General features: G+C 33.3%; 2 protein-coding genes across 11 annotated transcripts; one reads left to right on the forward strand and one right to left on the reverse strand.

The window, feature by feature from the left end:
* Nucleotides 1–550: 550 nt before the first annotated feature.
* Nucleotides 551–13740, forward strand: LOC140675018 (uncharacterized). Of its 8 annotated transcripts, XM_072909008.1 has the most exons (21): nt 552–755; nt 1018–1150; nt 1405–1601; nt 2189–2247; nt 2658–2841; nt 2952–3124; nt 3514–3630; nt 3826–3960; nt 4036–4163; nt 4335–4687; nt 4795–5656; nt 5911–6214; nt 6349–7125; nt 7645–8568; nt 8731–9111; nt 9310–9410; nt 9739–10910; nt 11150–11441; nt 12117–12221; nt 12302–12427; nt 13176–13740. In XM_072909008.1, exons 3-21 carry the CDS (start codon nt 1431–1433, stop codon nt 13709–13711), a joined length of 6900 nt encoding a protein of 2299 aa, XP_072765109.1. In that variant the 5' UTR covers nt 552–755; nt 1018–1150; nt 1405–1430; the 3' UTR covers nt 13712–13740. The 8 variants fall into 8 exon arrangements, with proteins under 8 accessions (XP_072765114.1, XP_072765109.1, XP_072765107.1 ...); XM_072909013.1 differs by lacking the exon at nt 1018–1150 and having other exon boundaries at nt 551–755; nt 4795–5620; nt 5986–6214; XM_072909006.1 differs by lacking the exon at nt 1018–1150.
* Nucleotides 13741–15492: 1752 nt separating this feature from the next.
* On the reverse strand, nt 15493–20767 carry Cycy (cyclin Y). Of its 3 annotated transcripts, none has more exons than XR_012048306.1 (5): nt 19915–20767; nt 19586–19806; nt 19098–19384; nt 18591–18950; nt 15493–17737 (listed from the first exon to the last, which is right to left on the reverse strand). XR_012048306.1 is itself a non-coding variant. In XM_072909034.1 (4 exons), the coding sequence occupies exons 1-4, from the start codon at nt 20144–20146 to the stop codon at nt 18662–18664; spliced, it is 1029 nt and encodes a 342-aa protein (XP_072765135.1). In that variant the 5' UTR covers nt 20147–20767; the 3' UTR covers nt 15493–18661. The 3 variants fall into 3 exon arrangements, 1 of the variants encoding a protein (XP_072765135.1); XR_012048305.1 differs by having other exon boundaries at nt 15493–18304; XM_072909034.1 differs by having other exon boundaries at nt 15493–18950.
* Between the last annotated feature and the right edge of the window lie 49 nt (nt 20768–20816).

Below are 20816 nucleotides of genomic sequence, written 5' to 3' on the forward strand. Positions count from 1 at the left end.
TAAAAATTATTTTACTGAAAATATATATATTGTATATAAGAACTTAATGCATCTCTACAAAGTATCAAGTAAATTATATATAGAAATTATACTCTGTTATGTAAGTGATTGAAGTTTATATGGCATATTATATATTATATATTATTATAATAAATGAACTCTTTCAATTTTAATAATTTATTGATAAAAAAAAATTTTAGATTTAGAGCATTAGATGTACTAAATAAACATCAGCTGATTTAAAAAGTAAAAACTTGCAATAGTTTTTACTTTTTAAATTATTTTTTATAATTATTAAAATAAAAAGAAAAATATATATGTGTATATATAAAGTAACTATAAAAAAAAAAGAAAATTTAATATTTATTTTTCAATTCGACACTCAAGATTTTAAAAATTGTTTTTATTTTAAAATAAAAATTTTGTAAAGAAAGGAGAAACAAGAAAATAAATATATTTTAATTATTTATTACACATATATTACTGTATATACAAAAAAGATCGTGCAAGATTAGCGTTGCGCAAACGTCATCTAGCGATGCGCGACGAATTTAATCGGTCGCGAAAACAGAGCTTCGACTCTCGCTGATTCAGTATATTTCGTGTATGTATTAGTTCGAATGGAGCTAATGGAGGACGAGACGATGTTTCGGTAGAATACGCGATCGGGGGTACAATTTAACATATACGTGGAGTGAAACGCATATTTTTCCCCCCCATGTCCCTCGTTCCAACAAGAACGATAACTCTCGCAGGTAAAGTGACGTTTTTCTGTAGAAGAGAGGCGGCAAAATGTGTCAACTACGCGACAACCGTCAATTCACCCCGATTTGTTCGCTGCTGTTTCCATTTCAAAGCGACGCGTTGCTTCCAGCGATCAGTGTGCAATTAGCTTATCTCGACGTAATCGACCTCATTAACGCCCTTAATCGCCGATCGTATTATAATATATATAAGCTACGCATTAATCGTTATCTCTTCCGTCTAATTGCATTGTCGAAATTTTATTATGATTAGGATGGACACTTTCGAGCCTAACCTACCTTATAATCTTATAAATCGGGATATTTTGACAAGACGTTATTTTGCTAATTGAAAATGTTTATTAATTCTCTTCTTTTTCATTACAACAAAATTTCATTAACTGAATGTATGTATAATTTTTATATAAAATATATATATACATATATAAAATAAAAAAAGAACCTATGAAAGCAGAAAAATTTTATGTAGTAATAAAATATAATAAAATGAAAAATATTTATAAAGTTAAAGAATAAATTATTGCAGAATATATGTCAAGATTATTTATATTAGAAGATTCAAAATTATTTATATTTTAAATAGAAGATTTATTCTATATATAGCTATATAAACTTATGATGAAGTTTGTGTTTCATTCAGAAAGCTTGTAAGGACAATCTTCCTAAATGGGGAAGGTTAAGAAGAGACCAGAATTGCTCCATTGTGGCAAATCACGCAATATATTGCGCAATTTAATGCTGAGAGATTTTGGATTACACACAACGCATAAAACTAGTACGCGTGAATTGGAGCCAATAGCTGAAGCGAACCTAGTACTAAGAGATCATAAAGAATTGGTATGTATTTATATAACGTAATACATGTTATTATATTATATAACTTTACTAGTGTTTACTTCCAGTTATGAGATCTTTTATTTTTGAGAGTCAAATAGATGTATATAATAACAACAATAAATCTTGTCTGATAAAATGGATAGCAGCAATAAAGTTTTATCAATTTTCTTGGTGGCTAAGTTAATGAGATGTATCTGATATTAAATATAGAGTATCTGAGAATGAATGGTAGAGTTTCTATCGATTTTTATAAATAATAAAAACTGAATATTGATATGAAGTTTTTCTACTATAATAATATCAACGCTCTTCAACTTCTTGATTCAGAACATCTGATATAATTCCCATAATCGTAGAGATTGAAGAGTGTTGAATTTTTTGATATGTGCCATGCAGTTAATGGGACACGTGTCGAAATTCACTGAACAGGTAATAAAACTTAAATTTACTGATTATTAGTAAAAAATTCATATCAGTAATAATTCAGTTTATGGTATTTATAACAATCGATCGAAACTTCATCATTCATTCTCGGATACTCTGTATTATGTAGCGCAAGAGAAACAGTATTATTTGTTTATTTATAGAAATGTAGTTTACCTGGTGTTCCTAGAGCCACATTTTTGATGGTTTTCAGTCCTGATGGGTAAGATACAAAAGCTAAATACAGTAACATACTTTATCATAATTATTAGAAGATACTATCTTTAAAAAATATCTGATCTTATTTTTTTTTGTTCAAAAACTAGTTAGATTAGAAAAGCGAAACTCATCACAGTTTGACAGTGAATGCATAGGTAGATCCACTACCAACCTGTGATAAGTTTCCCTTCTCGAAGTGATTTTTGAGAAAAAAAATAAAGTCAGATACTTTCTGAAAGTAATATTATTAGAAAAGGATATAATATGCACATAGTAATAGGTGGTAGTTTTTTTTTCTTTTTTTTTTTTTTTTTTTTTTTTTTCATGCGCAGTGTTGGATTATATACAAAATTATAGGATGTTATGGGATTATATATAAAATTTTATTATTATATACAAAATAATAAAATTTAGGACTATGGTGGCATCTACACATGGAAATCACAATGTTTATATCACGGAAATTTCGACGGGAAGGAATATTAGAATTCTGTCTGGACATCCACGTACTCCGTGGTGCATAGCTTTCCATCCATCCTCCAGTCAGATTTTAGCGTCCGGCTGTTTGGGGGGTCAAGTTCGTGTATGGGATTTAAGCGTACGTACAGGTTCTTTAACTACATAATTTCTTTGAATATTAAATTAAAAGATAATGTTAAACATGAAAGTGTGGATCTAAAGATTTGTAACATGAGTTTGTTTATATAGGGTGGTAGTGAAATTTGGAATGCTGATAGCCATACCGTTATCGCTTCTCTTGCGTTCCATCCATTTAAAAGATTATTGGTTATAGCAACATACAATGAAATTCATTTTTGGGACTGGAGTAAGTCTCAACCTTTTGCTGTAGCTGCTACAAAGACTGACAAGGAAAAAGTGAGGTATCTACATCTTAAATGAGATTGTATAATGTCTAGTGTGACAGAAAAAAAATATTGTGAGAATAGCACATAAGAACAATTTATGTTCTTTTCACAGTATTTTCTTTCTATAGGGATATACAATATTTGTATAAATAGACAAAAAATATGTTTTATCAATCAATTCAATGTTAGTAGCAGATTATTTTACTTCTGCTAATCATATGCAATTTGTAATATTTATTTATCTTGTCAATATTCTCGTGTGCTTATTATTTTAGATGTTGATATAGATAAGAAATATTACAAATTAATTTTTATTATAGGTACTGTATGTGTTTCTAAATTCTTCGACTTATTTTAGATTATTTTATACAGCTCAATATTTGACGGCTTTATAAAAATTACAGATATGTAGCTTTTGACAATTTAGGAAGAAAACTAATCACAGGAATTGCAAATACGCCACAAGTTCAACCGCAATGGGATCGGGCTCCCGTAGGACAATTACTTCGAACTAGTTTAATGTAAGTAAGAACACTAGAATTTTGTACATATTGCACATAAAAATAGATTTTAGATATATCCGCTGTTCGTCACACATATTGTAAACATGCTTTTTCATAGTTTTATTTAAAATTAAAATTTTAAGATACTATGTTAACTGAGCGATGAATATTGTGTTATATATATGAATTATATAAATTCCCTCTTCCCAATAGGAATTTTGAGAGGAATTTTAGGTCTCAGCCGCGACAAAGCCTCCCGGATATTGAGCTTTCACCTTGGCACTTGTGGAATCATGGTTCCTATGGAAGAGGGTCGACGGATAGTCACACTCTAGATAGAACTTCCCGGTATAAATTATACGATGCAAAATTAAAATAAAGATTGTCGGAAAGTGTACGAAATTTGAATAGAAATCTTTTCAGTGCGTATCTGTTTATGCGCAGAGGTCACGAAATGTCCAGCTTCTCGCGATTCACCAATCATCAGTTCAGGAACGGTACAGGACGGCAGGAAGAGGCGCGATTTCAACGGCGACGTAATCTATCCGAAGGTACAATATCTATGCTACGATGGCCTTCGTGCCATCGTAGATGCAACGACAGACATCATGAGCACCTTAGAACCGCTATGTCGTTTCGTAACAATGCTCATTCTTCAAGTACTCCATCCGGTACTGTAACAATTGAGATTCGTCGTAATAGTTTTCTGCCTTACGATGTAGAACTGAATCAGACTAACGAAGCTACATCTTCGCCGAATGTCACGAGAAATCCTCCTCGCCCGCCCAGCAATCCGGTGAATGCGGACAATATCGAGAACATATCGGACGACAGCAACGACGACGATTTTCCGAGCACCAGTTCCTTGAGGAGTCGTGATCGAGAACCCAACGCGACGAACGCTTCTCACTTTAGGGACACATTGTACGAGCGATGGAACAACGTGTTCGAGGATGATAGATTGCACGGAAGGAGAGATCCAGAGAGGAGGATCAATTTATGCTACAGAAATCTCGTCGATCAATATGTGACGCTCGTAAGACGTTACTTTAACATTTCCAGAAACAGAGATACGGTGAGATATAGATATACAAACACATGTTATTATCTAATTTTACAATAAAACAAAATTTTTTAAATGCAATTTGTATTAAGAAAATAAAATGTCAATTTTGTTTAAAGATCGATCGTGGCACAGACCCCATGGATATGCCAGAAACATCGGCTAATTCGGAAGAATCTAATAATAACAGAAACGAATCGTCGGCGGCAACTGAATCATCCATACGAAGATTAAGAAACGAATTGAATTCCAGCGCTCAAGCTAATAACAGCAATCTGGAGAGGCATCTACAACGATATCAGCGATTATTGGTGGAACGTTGTGAGCAGGAAGAGATCGGAACCACCCTTCATAATTTGAGGGAGGCTCTGAATGCCGCTGCCGAGAATAACAGTTCGTGCCTGGTGCGATTGCAGAGATTGCGAGAGAGATTGCAACGGCAGACGACAACTTTATTCGAGTATTCCAACAACCGTAATACTCGCCTCCAGTTACTTCGCAATGCTCTCAACGACGAGATCGAAGCGCTCAACAATATGGAGGCGCAATTTACTAACACAAGTTCCAGGATCGAACGATTGCGGGACGATTTCGCGATGTACGGTTTCCTGCCGCGAAATCGTCACATTGCGACCGATCCTTCGCAGGTGAATTTAAGCGATGCCGAATGGAGAGCGCTTACGCCAAACGACGGACAATTACCCAGCACCAGTTCTGCATCATCGATGCTGTCCTCGAGAATACACGATGATTTACATTCCGAATCTAGTGCATTCCCCAGCACAAGTGATGTCAGAGAAAATGAAGAAAATAACACGGTATGGCCCGAAAATGCGAGTGGTACCGAGAACACTTCGAATACTTTGTCGAGAAATACAGGGAGGGCCATAAGAAGACGATTCGACGCCACAAACACAGAGGACGAACCGCCGAGGCGACGAAAACGTAAATTGGGGCCAATAATGTTACATCCCTATATCGGTAATATTTTAATGTGAATAGAAATGCAAAATTTTTTAAGAACAGATTTTTTCTAAATTTCGACATATTATCAGGATCTTACAAAATATTTCGATTTATTTTTCCGAAATATATGCATACCTATTTTATTTTATACATATTAATAATTATATAATAATTATTTTATATATAAATTAATACATTTTCATATATTTTATTATTATTATTATTATTATTATTATTATTATTATTAGATTATAAATTTATTATTTCAGGCGATAGCTCATCTTCGAGCGACGAAAGCTATGCGCAAGCATCGACATCCCATAACAGTGCGTCTAATTTTACAGTGTCAAGTCACTCAGCGTTTCAGCCAAACGTACCCAAATCCACGCAACGAGCGAGCTCACAGAATCAAGAGGCGTCAGCTAGTTCTTCTAGAGTAGATGAAACTGACAGAAATAATTTCCCTGACAATTTAAATAACGAATCGAACGGAAATAATGTCCAGAACAATAGAACATCAAGAATCACACAAAGCTCGCAAGAAACATCGAGGTCTCAAGAGCTCAATAATAGGCAAGGATAAATTTCTTTGGTCTATTATATTTCTTTGATATATATTGTACTTTTTTGGTAATATTTATTTATTTATTTATTTATAAGAAGAAATTTTTCCTCTTTTATGTTTATTCGAAATTTTTAACATTTAGAAATTCAGTCAGGAGAGTGCTTTGGGATGCTTTCCAGCGAAATTTACACGTGGATCGGGTAGAAAATAACAACACTGGGCAACAAGTATCCTTGGATGATTCGGAGAATGGATATTGGCTCCTTGAAGAGAATAGTAATTCAGACTCAAATTTAGACGATACAAATTCTAATAGCAACTCAAACTCTCGTCGATGGACCAGCCGATGGATACAATTGGATAATTCAAGCAGAAACTCTGAATATACCAACGATGTACCAAACGAGCGAACTAATCCGAGATCTTTATCGGAAAATGGAGATCAGAATTTCAACGATAGACATAGAGATCAAAGAAATCACTTGTTATCGCCTGTATCTGCGAATCCTACTCGCTATGAACAACCGCCGTTGTTTCCGTTTAGAAGCTTGCGAGAAAACCAATCCCAGAGAATAGAACAAAATCAAATACCCTCCGGCAGCGATTCTAATAACGATGCTCACTCGCAAATGTCTAATTCAGGTACAGTGGAATTGACGGAAAACGTTAACGATCCCATTGCAGTAAGAATCGCTGACACAGAATCTGATCGCGAAAACATTCGATCGACAGTGATGGACAGGCAACAGCAGCAAAACCAGGATCAACGAAATAGAGATGACGCAAATCTTGATTCTAGCGATATAGATCCAATAATACTCGGTGCCGACAATATAGATCCGAGAGAGAGTTCACTAGGTGTTCGGCAAGGAATTCAATTGCTTAGTCGTCACATCGACAATATGCATCGTTTATGCCGGTAAGAAAGTACAACTCTTATAGTGAGATCTACCTGGTCAGCATTCAAAATCAAAGTGTGATTTTTGAACGAAAATTTACCTATAAACATTTTAAAGTTAAACAACATAATAATTACCTGAAATGTTTTTCAGTCAAATTTTTCGCGGATTTTGACATAAGTTATGATCAAAATCTACGAAATAAAAAATATTATAACTGCAAAAACGTAACTTTTAGAAGAATCATTGCATATTAGTTTTTTTTTTTTTTTTAAAGAAAAAGTGGTTTTTGTTAATTAATTAGAATAAATATAAAATGAATGGATTAGATTAGAGTTGGAATATTCTTATGAAATATATTAACTAATAAAATAATAATAATAAATAACAATAATAATAAAATAATATTAAAATAATATTATTAAAATAATGATAATATTAGAAAATAATTATATTTGAATATACAGTTACGAAACATTTTTCATTGCTCCTGTTGACTTTGAGACGAAAATAATAATTTTTCTTAATTTTATTAACAGAGCACGCTTAGAGATAGTTCAGTTATGTCAAGTACGCAAAATGTGGGAAGATCTACAACGGCAAATACGATCGTTGCACGTGACAGTTCGAATAGAAAGGCAGAACAATGATCAAACGGAGGCGCAAAGAGACAATCCTGGTCCATCAACGTCGGGTGCGAGTTCATCAAATGAATCGGCGAAGAATTTTAAGAAAGCTCTTCTGGAGAATTATCAGAGAGAGAATAACAGCGAGAGTGATCGCGATGCCAGATCGTACATAGATCAGAGTCAACCGTCAACTTCGAGGGGAATTCCTGATCTTGATGGAAATTACGAGGACGAATCCCCTTCGTCCGGTAATCGTAACATCGAGGAGAGCACGACCAATATAAGTCTTTCGAATTTGTTGCCAAGTGACACCGAATTACGACGGATGCAGCGTCTCAAACTGAACGAAATGCTGGACGGCCTGTACGCACGGCTGACGTCACGCTGCCAAAATTGCGACTCTCACGTCACCGACGTCGCGCCGCGAGCGAAAAACGACGATCACACGTATGCCAATTTGACATCCGACGGCGACGTGCAATTACCTAGTATGTCCAGCGTTGTATCGAATATCGGAGCCAACTCCAATTTGCCGGCCGTTACCGCGATAACGACAACCACAGAACCGTTACCCAGCATTTCGAGTTTCGTCAATAGCATTGATCGCGCCAGCTCTAGCAGATCGACCCAAGTATCAGACACGAATGCTAATTACACAGAAATGGACGATGCAACTGCTAACAATAACAATAATGACAACAATAATGATAATATCAACGCTGATTCTCTTATACAAGGTTCAGCGAATCAAGATGGAACGAACTCAGCTTTTGCATCGCTCGAATCATCTGCTAATAATTGTAGTAGACAACGTGGTAAACAGAAATATCTCAGGTACTTCTGAAGATATACAGATATGTTTTAAAGAAATGTGTTTGGTATTTTAAAAATATTAAAACAATTATATTTTTAGTTTGTAGAAACACAAAAGCAAACACACTACGTATCTCTCTAAACCTACTACAATTTTGTCTAATAATATATTTTGTTTTTCAGACGTTTAAAGCTGTTGTCTCTGTTGAGGTCGCATCGCGGTACGAGACAAAATCTTAGAACTCAGACCAATAATCCGTTTCGTCATTGCGAGCATGTCAGAAGACCGTGGAATTTACGTAGAAATGCATCCCAGAGTAGTAGCAGCAATAATAACGACTGTTTAGATGCGGATATAGATAGAACGCGAAGCTCGAACACGTCTGAGTATTTACAAAAGATGATTCTACGATTGGAAACGTTAGTTCGACAGCAGAGAGCTTTAGCTCGGAACAGCAACAATAACAGAGGATCAGATGGTGATAATCGTCGATCAGAAACTAATAGAGACAACGACAATCGAGAAATGGAAGAAATTCGCGAAGCTACAAGATTGAGAGCCAGGTGAAGAATGATATTAATTCAATCATACTTTTAATTTTATTGATATATAATATATCAAAATATAATATATTTATTATAATATTATAAACTAAATAACATTAAATATCGAGTATATGCTATATACACAAATATTTGTTATATAGATGAATAGAATCATGAATAATCAACATATGTTAATGTGAATAAACGTTGTTTCAGACAAGTTCTTGGCTTGATGGTGAGATCTCTGATTCAATTCTTTGAAGTAACAAGATCAGGAAATGGCTCCCAAAGCAATGTTCTTTATGAACAAATGTATAGTAAGTTTAATACATATTATAAAAGATTACAAAATCATATATAAAACATAGGTTGTATAGAACTGCAAAAATAATATTTTAAAAAAGTAAAAATTGCAAATAAAGTAATAAAGTAAATATTGCAAAAATTAAATAGGATAAATTGTTTTTATACACTAGTAATAAAGCCTCGCAAAGAAATTTTGAATATTTTTCATTATATTTTTGAGCTTAAATAAAGTTTAAAAATTAAATTTAATTAAAAAAATTCAAATTTAAACTTAAATTTATTTTTCGAAGTGTGAAATTTTATATTGAAAACACTTTACATTTTCTACTTTTTTTTTAGAACTGTATGTGCTATTACATTTGGCCCTGGAGCTAACAGACTTGCTGCTAGCACAGTTAGTGATAACGAGACGTGAACTGGAATCTAGTCAATATAGGTCTTTCACTACCGATTTATCGGTCAACAACCAGAACGAGGAAGCGCGCAGTAACAGTGTCGACAGCAGTTTACAGACGGAGAATAATCGCGGAAACGATAACGCGTCAAGACGAAATACGGATAGAGAATGGAGTATTCGCAATGCACCGAGTACATCTAGCCTGGAGTCCGCGGAGGATCTTTTCTCGATAAACAGAAATAGACGTTTCTGCCTTATGGCGCAACAATTGAAGCAACTGTTTCGCCAGAGAACACAAAACAGTAACAATAATTTGCCCGAGAATCAAAGTGATCCTGTAGTAGCTGCACCTAACAACGACAATGGCGATGACAGCAATTACGACGATAACGCTCAAAGCGAAGATAATCGGCATTCGACCTCCGAGCACGCTTTGTCAGCGGAGGTACAGAGTATCGTAGAAAGAATCCAGAGCAGCAGTTCGATCGACAACGACGAGGTCAGGACGGGAGTTGAGAATCGAATAATCGACGCTGCGCATAACTCGCGCGAATCGCGAAACTTCAATGACAGCTATCGACGGAATTATAGAAATGCCACGGTATCCGAACCGGCGATGAGAAGACGCGCTTATGAATCGAGAAACTCCCAAGAAAGGAATACCACTCTTAATGAAAGTTGGAGGAGTTACGTCTCTTCATCGGGAGACGAACAAAGCAGCATTAGATCCTCGCAGCAGAGACCTCGGTGGGCCCGTCAATATGCGCGTGACACAAACTCGGCGTCGTTTGAGCGCCGATATGGCAATTCCGACGCGAATTATTTGAGCGCGCCTAACAATCGCAGATTTTTCGGTAGGGGAGGCGCGTCCCTTCGACGAGAATTTAACGTGCCCGAATTGCAAGTGAACAGCGTGCCTGTGAATGATTTCGACTTTTCCGGTCATCTTCGAAGAAGAGACGCACCAATTATGTCGCCGCATATGCTTCCTCCGTACTTAATTAATAATTTCCTCCATAACAATAGCGACAATAGAAACAACGTTCGGACAAACGAACCGACAGTACAACCCGGAGTAGGTTGGATTGGAGTGCCGAACAATAGCAGAAATAGGGTACAGTACATTAAATTCTAGTTTTATACATATATATGATCTGCAATTAATGGATTGTTCACATAGTCCATTATTGCTCGACGATTAATTTTTAATATCTAATTCACAAAAATAATGTGTGATTTACAAAACACATTCATTTTTATAAATCACTTTGAATTGATGAATAATTTAATCATGATGAAAAAAAGATATTTAGATTCTTGATATGTGTTATTTTCTATTGTTAAATCTCTTAGGTATTGGCATTCTGGCGCAATCGATTTGGACCTGTTTTTATACCTCGTTATTCTGAACTCACGGCTAATGGAGGATCACGAAGTGGAGAAGGTGCTGCTGGCAATCCTGGTGGTGGTAACGGTAGTAGCAGTAGCAGTAGTGGTGGCGGTGGTGGCGATGGCGATGGTGGCGGTGGTGACGATGGACCTGGTAGTGCAGGAGGAGGAGGAGGAGGAGGAAATGGAGAGGGAGGACAAGAACCTGGAAATGATAATGATTATTTGGACATTGGTATTACCAATTACCAAATTGGTAATTTATTATGTTTTTTTCTGAAGTAGATACATGTCGCTACAAAGTAATCTCTTATTGGCACAATTAGAAAGAGAATAATTTTACACAAGAAGAATAAATAAAAAGTACAAAAAATAATATTTTCTTATGTAAAGATTTATTTTCAATTAATCAAATGTTTGGAATTTAAAAAATCGGAAAATGAATATACTTTCTCTATTTTAAACTTGTGCATAATTTTGATATTGATAGAACACTCTATCTGTCAACAGATTTATCAAAGTAAGAGAATAGAAGTATAATATTTTTTATCAACAAATTAAAAATAATTAATGCCAAAAATAGCATTTTATGATACACACAAAGAATATGTTTGCAAATTTTAAATATTTTCTATCATTTTTTAAGACAGTGAGTTGTTTAATTTTATAGCTAGCACTCAACAATTTTTTCATGTTAATTCAAGTTATGCAAATCTCAAAGTAATAAAAAATATTAATATTATCTGATTTCCAAAAATAATTTTTTTAAAAGCAAAATTTTATAAAGAAAAAAACGTTAAAAAATTATATGTCTTCTTGGCATCTTATTTTTTTTATGTTTAAAATCACTATTAATTAAGAATCACTCTCTGTAGCATCATCTAAAAAAAATCTTTAATATATATATGAAGATACACAAATTATTTCTTAGAAAGTATACCAGTGGGTATGTCGTTCAATTCAGCGTTGGAAGTGCAGAGTTATCGAGTACAAGCCTGGGACTTTTCGAATGGTGATATACCTGATATTACGGATCGTGAGTAAAAATGAAAATATAAATTATTACACTCTGTATATCGTTATATGATATGCCATTGAGCTAATACGATTTTTCAGCTGACAAAAACGTTGTGGTGCGCGAGTGTAAGATTCATAATGATGCCTGTATCGATATATCCACAGATGGAAAGTTGCTAGCAACTCTTTTGCCATCGGGTCGTATTAATGTGACCACCATGTTAGGTAATAAATATATATTGATTCATTTTTAATGATGTAATTAGAACTAATAATTTTATTTAAAAAAATATTATTTAATTTTAAATTTAGATAATTTGGATTAACACAAATTGTTTAATGTTAAAATATATGAAAATTATTTCTATTTTTTCTTAAATATAATATTGTTTTTGTTTATGTAAAGCTTGTTGTAAAGCGTGTTTATGTAGTGTTAAAATAAATTGATCATGCAATCATTGAACGTTATGCACACGAGCTTAAAATTAAAGAAAATATATTATTTAAAATATTAATTAAAAAGATTTTATTTTATATTTTTGAGTGTCATTTTTCACGTAGAATTCTCTTCCTATCATATCAATAATTCTATTTTGTTATAATTTAATTATGTTTTATATATATTTTATATTTTAATGTGTATAAATGAAATATATAGATGTCATATAGAAATCAAAATACTAACAATTTTTTTAACAAACGCATATGACTTAGTGCTTTTTTTATATTAAAGAAATAATTTTTCTTTTATTTTTGTATCACATCGTTTTCACTTCAGTAACACCTCTTGTAGGAAACTATTTTTAAACAACAAGTTTTCAAAGGTTATACTATTGTAACTTTATATATTAGAATAATATAATAAAAATTAAATTAATTAATTTTTTTCTGTGTAATTTTTCACATCAGATATAAATTAAATAAAATATTTTTGTGAAAAGATAAAATTATGCATGTGATTTATTGTGCTTAGGTATTTACAGTCTGCAGTGGGAAACACTAGGAGAAAGGATTTATTCGACGAAAATTGATCAAACTGTAGTTTCTGTCTCGATGTCACCAACGCAACAACATCTCTTAGTAGGTTTGGGACGCAGAGTTCATATCCCCGCCAGGCCATTTCCAATGGCTCTAATCTACAAGTTAAAGGAGAAGCAACTTGACGACGAGAAAAATGTCTCGTCGACGGATTCGACTGTGGAATCTTCATATGATTCCTCTGACGTCGAGATTCTCGATGATAACATTTCTACAAATACTATCCCGAGACGAAACAACAATAATGTTGCCAGTTTAGTCAGCAGTTACAGGCCGAATTGGCGAGTACGAATGAGAACCGAGCTGGACATTAAACGTAACAGAGAAAGTATGGTGCTTATTCGAGAATTGCTACAAAGTAGCCGGGAAACCTCCTACATCAACAGCCTAAACTGCATTAGATGGGCGCCGCAGCCGGGTCAAGGGATGATCTATGCCACGAGTACCGGACAGTTAAATATTCTACAGTGATTCCGTGTGCGCTCATAGTAGACAGAGACGAAAGTAAACGTTCTCTTCGTATTATAACGATGCTTACCATAAATGTGTCATACGCATAAGACATAATGCAGTATCGCGGTTCACACTAAACTTCTTTTTCGGTAGACTGTAAGGAAGAAACTAGCTATAACGCGTGACGAGCGATAACGACGTTTTATCATCAATCGACTATCAAACCTGAATAAATGATGATAAAGGATCAGATTAGACTGATCCATCTGATATTTATATTTAATTCTTTGTGTCTCACACATTGTTTTTTTATATATTTAAAGCAAATATATAAAAATGCAAGATGTGTAGATATAATAATATATATTTGATTACTGTATAGTTTATGCAGTTTTTCTATTCATATATAATTTAAAAAGACTTTGCATTGTTTCTGTTAGACTAAGTCTGTAATACAAGTTATCTTTCTTTTTAGCTTTTGTTGGATAGTATAAAAATAGAACTGATTATAAGTTATGGATTTTAAGTTATATACATTAAGTTATATACAGTATCAAAATATATAATTACTGATCGACGAACGTGCGTTAATACCGTCAAATAAATCATTCAAAATGCATTTCGCTGCTTTTACTGTTTTTAACCATAAAAAAATAGAGGAATTTATCGTGCCACATAAAGTACTTTACATATGTTTATTTCACTGAATTTTTAATTTTTTAATTAATAAATCATTAATATCAAGGAAACTATGAAAAATTATACTTTACAAACTTAACTAGAAAATATATAATTTGAAAAAATTTTGAAATAAAGATAAAACGTTTGTCCACTTTATTTCTGTACTATGGTGAGATGTTTATTAAAATTTCATGTATATTCGTTTCATACATACATGTTAATAATTTTGGCATAGAATGCAGATGTACATACATGTTAATTAAGTAAATGACTTCAGGCACAATTTCATTTTTTTTTTTTAGGAAATTTTTTTTTCTTAGAAATCTGGCGGTTTAGAGAGAGAAAGAGAGAGAGACGAGAATAGCTCCATTTGTGTATACAATCATCGGGTTTCAATATACAATCATTGTATACATAGCTGAATAACTTACAATTGTATTTCTGTGTGTATAATTGTTATCAATAATAATTTCTTTGCAAAAAATTCATGTTTTATGCATCTTACTGCCACTCGTATGCGCACATTTTACGCTTTCACAATTGCGGTGTCTTTGAATAAAAGATACAATATTAAAAAAGATCTTGATGACATGAATAATTTATATCTTACATATCCAAAAGAGAGAGATGCACACTTTGCATGCGACAATTACGTGAGAACGCTATGTGCTTAAGCGAAAGCATCAATTTTTGCATCCAGCAAAATGTGAGAGATTTTTATTCGAAGAATTTTTAATTGAAAGCGAAAAATGCGACAAAATTTAATATAAATTTTAATATCCTTACAATACTTATCCCTCTGTGTAATTAGATAATAAAATAATTTACAAAGTGAAAATAGACAGCGTTTTATATACAAAACAATAATATTATAATATATCGATATAGCTCTTTATCACAATCATGTTATAAAAGCATCGGTATTATAATAACGTAATACTTATTACAACATAGAGTTAAAAAAGAATTGTAGGACACTATACGGACGCTAAGATGGAAGACTTAAAGGCTTTCAAGTTTTGCCTTCAAGCGTTTTTGTTATAATATACTTTAAGTAACTACTAACAAAGAGTGATTTGGTTTATAATATACACGACGATTTATATGAACCTTACACGAATTCGGCAATTTATTTACAGGACGCAATGAGACTCGAAGATTGTCTTTATTAATGAATCTCTATTTATAAAAATAGTCATGCACGTGAAAATTTGTAAAGATTTAGTTTTGTTTTTCGGAAAAATCAGCGTAAAGCGAATGAAAACCGCGCGGGTGCAGTATACATTTATGTGTGCAATAGTCTATACAATATAATTTTAACAACATTTTGGCATCGCACGGTGTATATCAATTGCTCGGTGATTACAAGCTCCATAAATATTTCTCGCAGCGCAAAACGTACGTCTCGTATTCCATAATGCGGTAAAAATATATTTTATATAAATCTGACAGCAAAATAAAAAATTGTAATCTCTGGACAGAAATTGCAGATATGTTATACTACCGCTTTACCATCCGGTATATCATATACAATATGCTATTAAAAGCTAAGAATGTACGCTGTTACTTCGTTTTTCCTCTCGATCGCGCACATCGATTGGATTTTACTTTAGTCGCTCTGCTACAGTCTCTCTCTATTATTAAGTTCAACCATTACAATACTCTGACTTTCGTGTAATAAAATATAAAAATAATAATAAATCGTAATTGCTCTTCTTCCGCAACGGTATTCTGAAAATCCAACGGAACTTCAGAGATTATACTTTAATCCTTACAGACGTAACCAGTCGTGTATAAGACTATCTTATATTTAAATTTCTAATCGGTATAGGTACAAAATATTAAATTATATCATACACAAGTCAATTATATGATACACAATTACATTAATGGTATCTCAATTTGACCTTGGTCATGTAGCATAAGATGTATGATACAAAAATTCTTATCTTTTTCCTTTTTCTTTTTCTAGTGAGCGTGTGTGTGTTCCTGGACGATGTTTAGAAGATTTACTTGAATGCTTCACGAAATAAATATTTCACACATAGCTGTCAGGTTTCTTTTATAACAATCTTATGGCCATAGGAATATCATCACTTTGTGACTTTTTTTTATTATGCATATGAAATAATATTAATGAAGATAATTATGCAACACGTATCTGCATACATATATATATTCACATATATATATATATATATATATATATATATATATATATATATATATATATATATATAAAGAATATTTAAAAAATGCTATATAATATGTTAGAAGAAAAAATAAGATAATTAAAAAAGACTTGATGTCAAGTTAACTTCTTTTCCAATAGTTTTGATAGAATATAGACTGTGTGATTATATAAAATCAATCATTAAATTCAATTATTAATTGATTGAATGTAATCTTATGAAAATAAAGATGTAACCCTGATATTATGGCTTATCTTTATCTCGCGTATTATCTAAAATTGTAAATTCTTGTAAATGGAAGTAGCGCCATATAAAAGCAATGATTCACTAATTTATCGTGCTTTTCATCCCTAATAAGTTGTAAAGGCTGATTTGCTAATGTTTATGCTATTATATACTTATTATTATATGTATAAATGGTGTTCTTCTTATGTATATATGTACTATATTATCCAAAATACAGAAGTCGTCTAAATCTGATGATTAAATTACTCAAGTGTTGGAAATTCTTTTATATAAACTATTATATAATATTGTTATACATGTAATGTTTGAGAATAAAGAGGAAGAGAATTCTAAAATTATTCTTTGAATCAAAGTAATGAAAAAAGATGAACGGTGTATTTATATTATTATATTATTATAGAGGTGTAGCAGAAAAAAATATATAAGAGCGTTATTAAATTATATATATATAAAGGTAATATAATTTTTATTCTTGAATTCTATAATAAATTTCATGCGATAATTTTTCGATGTGAAGAATAGCGAGATAAGGCAGAAAGATAAAAAAAGATACACACTTAAAATAATTTGAACATACCAAAAAATATGCATTATTTTACTTTGGTTTGCTTTAAATTTTTTAATTAGCGATTTTAGCGTGAAGCATGCTGTGTATTTTCGCTTTTTTAAAATGTTACTAGTAAAAGTCAACCGTAAATTTGATTCTTATTAACTTCAGTCAATATATAAAATGCTTTGGATAATGAATAGTTGACTAATATATATCACAAGTTATTTTCTCTCCTATAATATAAGGACAGTACAGATAATGCTACGACTATATATATATATATAAAACGACTTTTCTCACCGTTTGCTTCATCAATGCGCTTCATTCTCGTATGCTTTTATTATATCCATATTACAAGGTCCCAGAAAGTAGAATCTTTGCATAAGTAATAGAAATATATTCGTCATATGACAAATATATTCAATATATATGACAAACAAGATTATATAATAATTCTAGTTTTTCGTAATTAGTGGTATAACGCGATTAATAGAAGCGATTAGGAAGTGCTTCAGTTAAGAATCAAAACAAAAGCTGATAATTATAAATTTGTTTTCTATTGAAATACCTCTCGATTCTTTAATGCTAATGCATATAGATAATAAGAATAATGCATTGAAAGTTACAACGAATTGAGAGATATCAAAATTTTAGAGTACATATATACAGAGAGTATCTTCCAGTTATAAGATCGATTTTTATATATTTTTATATATAAAATTAGTCCCTTGTTTTCTCAAGCGAACGAGTCTCGAATCATATCCAATGTCGAAAGCTAAAATAGTCGACATCGTGAAACGTCATTTTATCTTGCTCACTCCTCTAGATGAGTTGCTGGCAAGCTTTATAAAACAATTTCCTGGAAGATATGAAAGATCCACGCTCCGATTGTAAAGTCAGGTAATGTCTGATCCCGAGCAACGATCTTATAACTAGGAGACACTACAATATAATTAAATTAAAGTTTGTGATTGTAAACGAAATTTGTAATGGTAAATTTTCCATTATGATACAACTTAACAATACATATGGTACATGCAATAGTTAGACATCTAACTTGGACAGTATAAAAACAGTTTTTATATATAAAGATGTATATAATACATCAAGTATTTTTCACGATAATTTAACAAAATTGTAACACAAACAACGATAATTCAAACAAATTTTGTTTTTAAGATGATTAAAATTGATCGATAGTAATACTTGCCAAAAAAACTTCACATACCTTTAAAATCTGAACATGAATCATGTGTCTGTGATATCACACATATCTGCATGTATATCCGTATATTATATTTAAGATAAAATAGCAATGCTACGTCTAGGTCCACCTATGCATACATTGTCTAAGCTGGACCATTTTTTAATACCGGTACGTAAAGCCTCGGCTGTAACTTTATCTTCGTAAACTCTGGACATAGCTTCTAGCTTTTGCGCCTTTTCCTTACTAAGAGGTTCGCTAGGGAATGTTAATTCGTTCGCTTCTGCAAGTGTACGAAGATCAAAGTAATATTTGGCATATACACTCGAAGGAACATTTATGTTGAATTGCAGCATTTCCAGAAATTGTCTCTCTAATTCGTTCCTAAAAAGATAAAAAAAATGCAGAATAATTTAATTGAGAGAAAAATGATTAATAATATATATATTTTCAGTATTTGAACTCCTTTTATTTTTAAACATAAAACAAATGTCATAATAATGTAAATTATATAATTAAAAAGAAACTTACATATCTTCTACTGTGATATCTTTCAGTATTTGACAATAATCTACATTCCATACCGCCTGATCGTCCCAAACCTTAGATGCTAATAAAATAGCACCTAACACTATTCGTTTCCAATTAGCTGGCGTTATATCAATCTCTGCATAAGTAAGTAGGCGTTCAAGATAAACCAGTGTTATAATGGCACATTCAGCTGTGAGCTGAGCGGCATTAAATAGAGTTCTTATAAATTTATATATTTGTTTGTGCTCTGGATTGTGTTTGTCATAATCTTCTGAAACACCATCTCTCTGAAAGATTTATCATATAAATTTAACTGTTCAAGTATATTACTTCAGACTATATAGTACAAAAATGTTTTGTAATTATTCTAATTCACATTTAAATGTGCAAGCGATAATAAATAAGAAAATATAGAGATAAGATAGAGATTGGGTGATCTCTGTAGAGAAGTATAACGTATGCTACATTGAATCTCTTTCTTAAATTACCGTCAATGGATGTAGCTTTTCATCAAATATATCAATTTGTCGCTGTGACGTTCTATTCTTAATATGGTAATAAACAGCTAAGGCAACGCATTTGACGGTATTTTTCAAATTAGGTTGTGAAACTGTGCTGTCATCTAGATATATTGTACTGCAGCTACTGCTCTTCTTCAAAGGCCTTGTATCCGCTATCTGATGTTGACTCTTTTTTCTCACCATGCCGTCTAAAGAAAAAAAAAAAAAAAAGAAAAATAATATATCAACAGAGTCAGCAATATATTCGTTTTTATTCCAATTAAATTTCTCTTCTTCGTAATCACCAGGATACCCACTTTCTATAGCCTGTTTCGAACGTTCCATAAAAATAGTTCCCGCGCACGGATGCAATGACGGATCGGAGTCCCAGTCTTCCGGTTCGCGTTCACTGATATGTTGCAAATTATTAACGCTGATCCCGCCCTCCGGCAGGTGTTCCTCCAGATTACGCGTGGCACTCTCGGGCCCAATCTCCTTACGCCCAACCTGTGGACTCGAGTACACGCAGCAGCTATTCTTGTTCCCCATGTTGCCATGTAAATTTCAGCTACGACCGGCCAGTGCCCCTGTCTCCTCTACTTGGCGCGCGTGTTGAGTCACTCAAGTCACTTTAATGCATGCGAAGGAATCAGGCCGCGAATAATAATCGAAGTCGAAGTGGAAAAATGCGCGTACGTTCGACTAGAGAGGAATCAGCGCTCCGCTCTACTCCTCACATCCCGTGTTGTTTAATAACGATCAGCTGACGGGACCGCGTCTCGTACGTCTGGTAGCGCGACTCGTCGTCCGCCCGCTCGTCTGACACATGTCGGCACGAATGGCTCGCGAGCGAAACGAGCCGCGATGCCGAACCCCGAGCCCCTAGCGATCTCGACGATTCCCCGTGCCCGTTTCTCGCCGAGGAGAGAAGAGAGGAGTGCTCTCTTCGTGGAGAGAATGGAGAGACGACCGTTCGTTCCGGAAACGATCGTCAGGGAACGGGACGCCCCGAGACCGCGCCGGCCGATCTTGTTCCCGGTTCTACGGTTAACAAATTCGCTAAATTACACGGTCGTCCGCGGCCGCGGTTCATTGTCGTCGCGCAATAATTCCATTCTTGTCCCTCGTCCCTGTCCCGGACTTCAGTTCGGTTTTTCGCTCCGCGAGAATTGCACGCGATCCAATTTCACGTTTCCACTTGCACGACGAACGACGATCG

The sequence above is a fragment of the Anoplolepis gracilipes genome, chromosome 17 (assembly GCF_047496725.1).
Source record: "Anoplolepis gracilipes chromosome 17, ASM4749672v1, whole genome shotgun sequence".
In the NCBI taxonomy this organism is placed as follows: domain Eukaryota; kingdom Metazoa; phylum Arthropoda; class Insecta; order Hymenoptera; family Formicidae; genus Anoplolepis; species Anoplolepis gracilipes.

Bases quoted from the DNA above. Each gene is read 5' to 3' on its own strand.
- LOC140675018 (XM_072909008.1), top strand. From the start codon at position 1,431: ATGGGGAAGGTTAAGAAGAGACCAGAATTGCTCCATTGTGGCAAATCA. The intron at 8,569-8,730 runs GTACTTCTGAAG...TTTGTTTTTCAG, and splicing joins GGTAAACAGAAATATCTCAG to ACGTTTAAAGCTGTTGTCTC. The intron at 12,222-12,301 runs GTGAGTAAAAAT...ACGATTTTTCAG, and splicing joins TATACCTGATATTACGGATC to CTGACAAAAACGTTGTGGTG.
- Cycy (XM_072909034.1), bottom strand. From the start codon at position 20,146: ATGGGGAACAAGAATAGCTGCTGCGTGTACTCGAGTCCACAGGTTGGG. The intron at 19,385-19,585 runs GTAATTTAAGAA...TAAATCTTTCAG, and splicing joins AAAAGCTACATCCATTGACG to AGAGATGGTGTTTCAGAAGA. The intron at 18,951-19,097 runs GTAAGTTTCTTT...TTATCTTTTTAG, and splicing joins GATATCACAGTAGAAGATAT to GAACGAATTAGAGAGACAAT.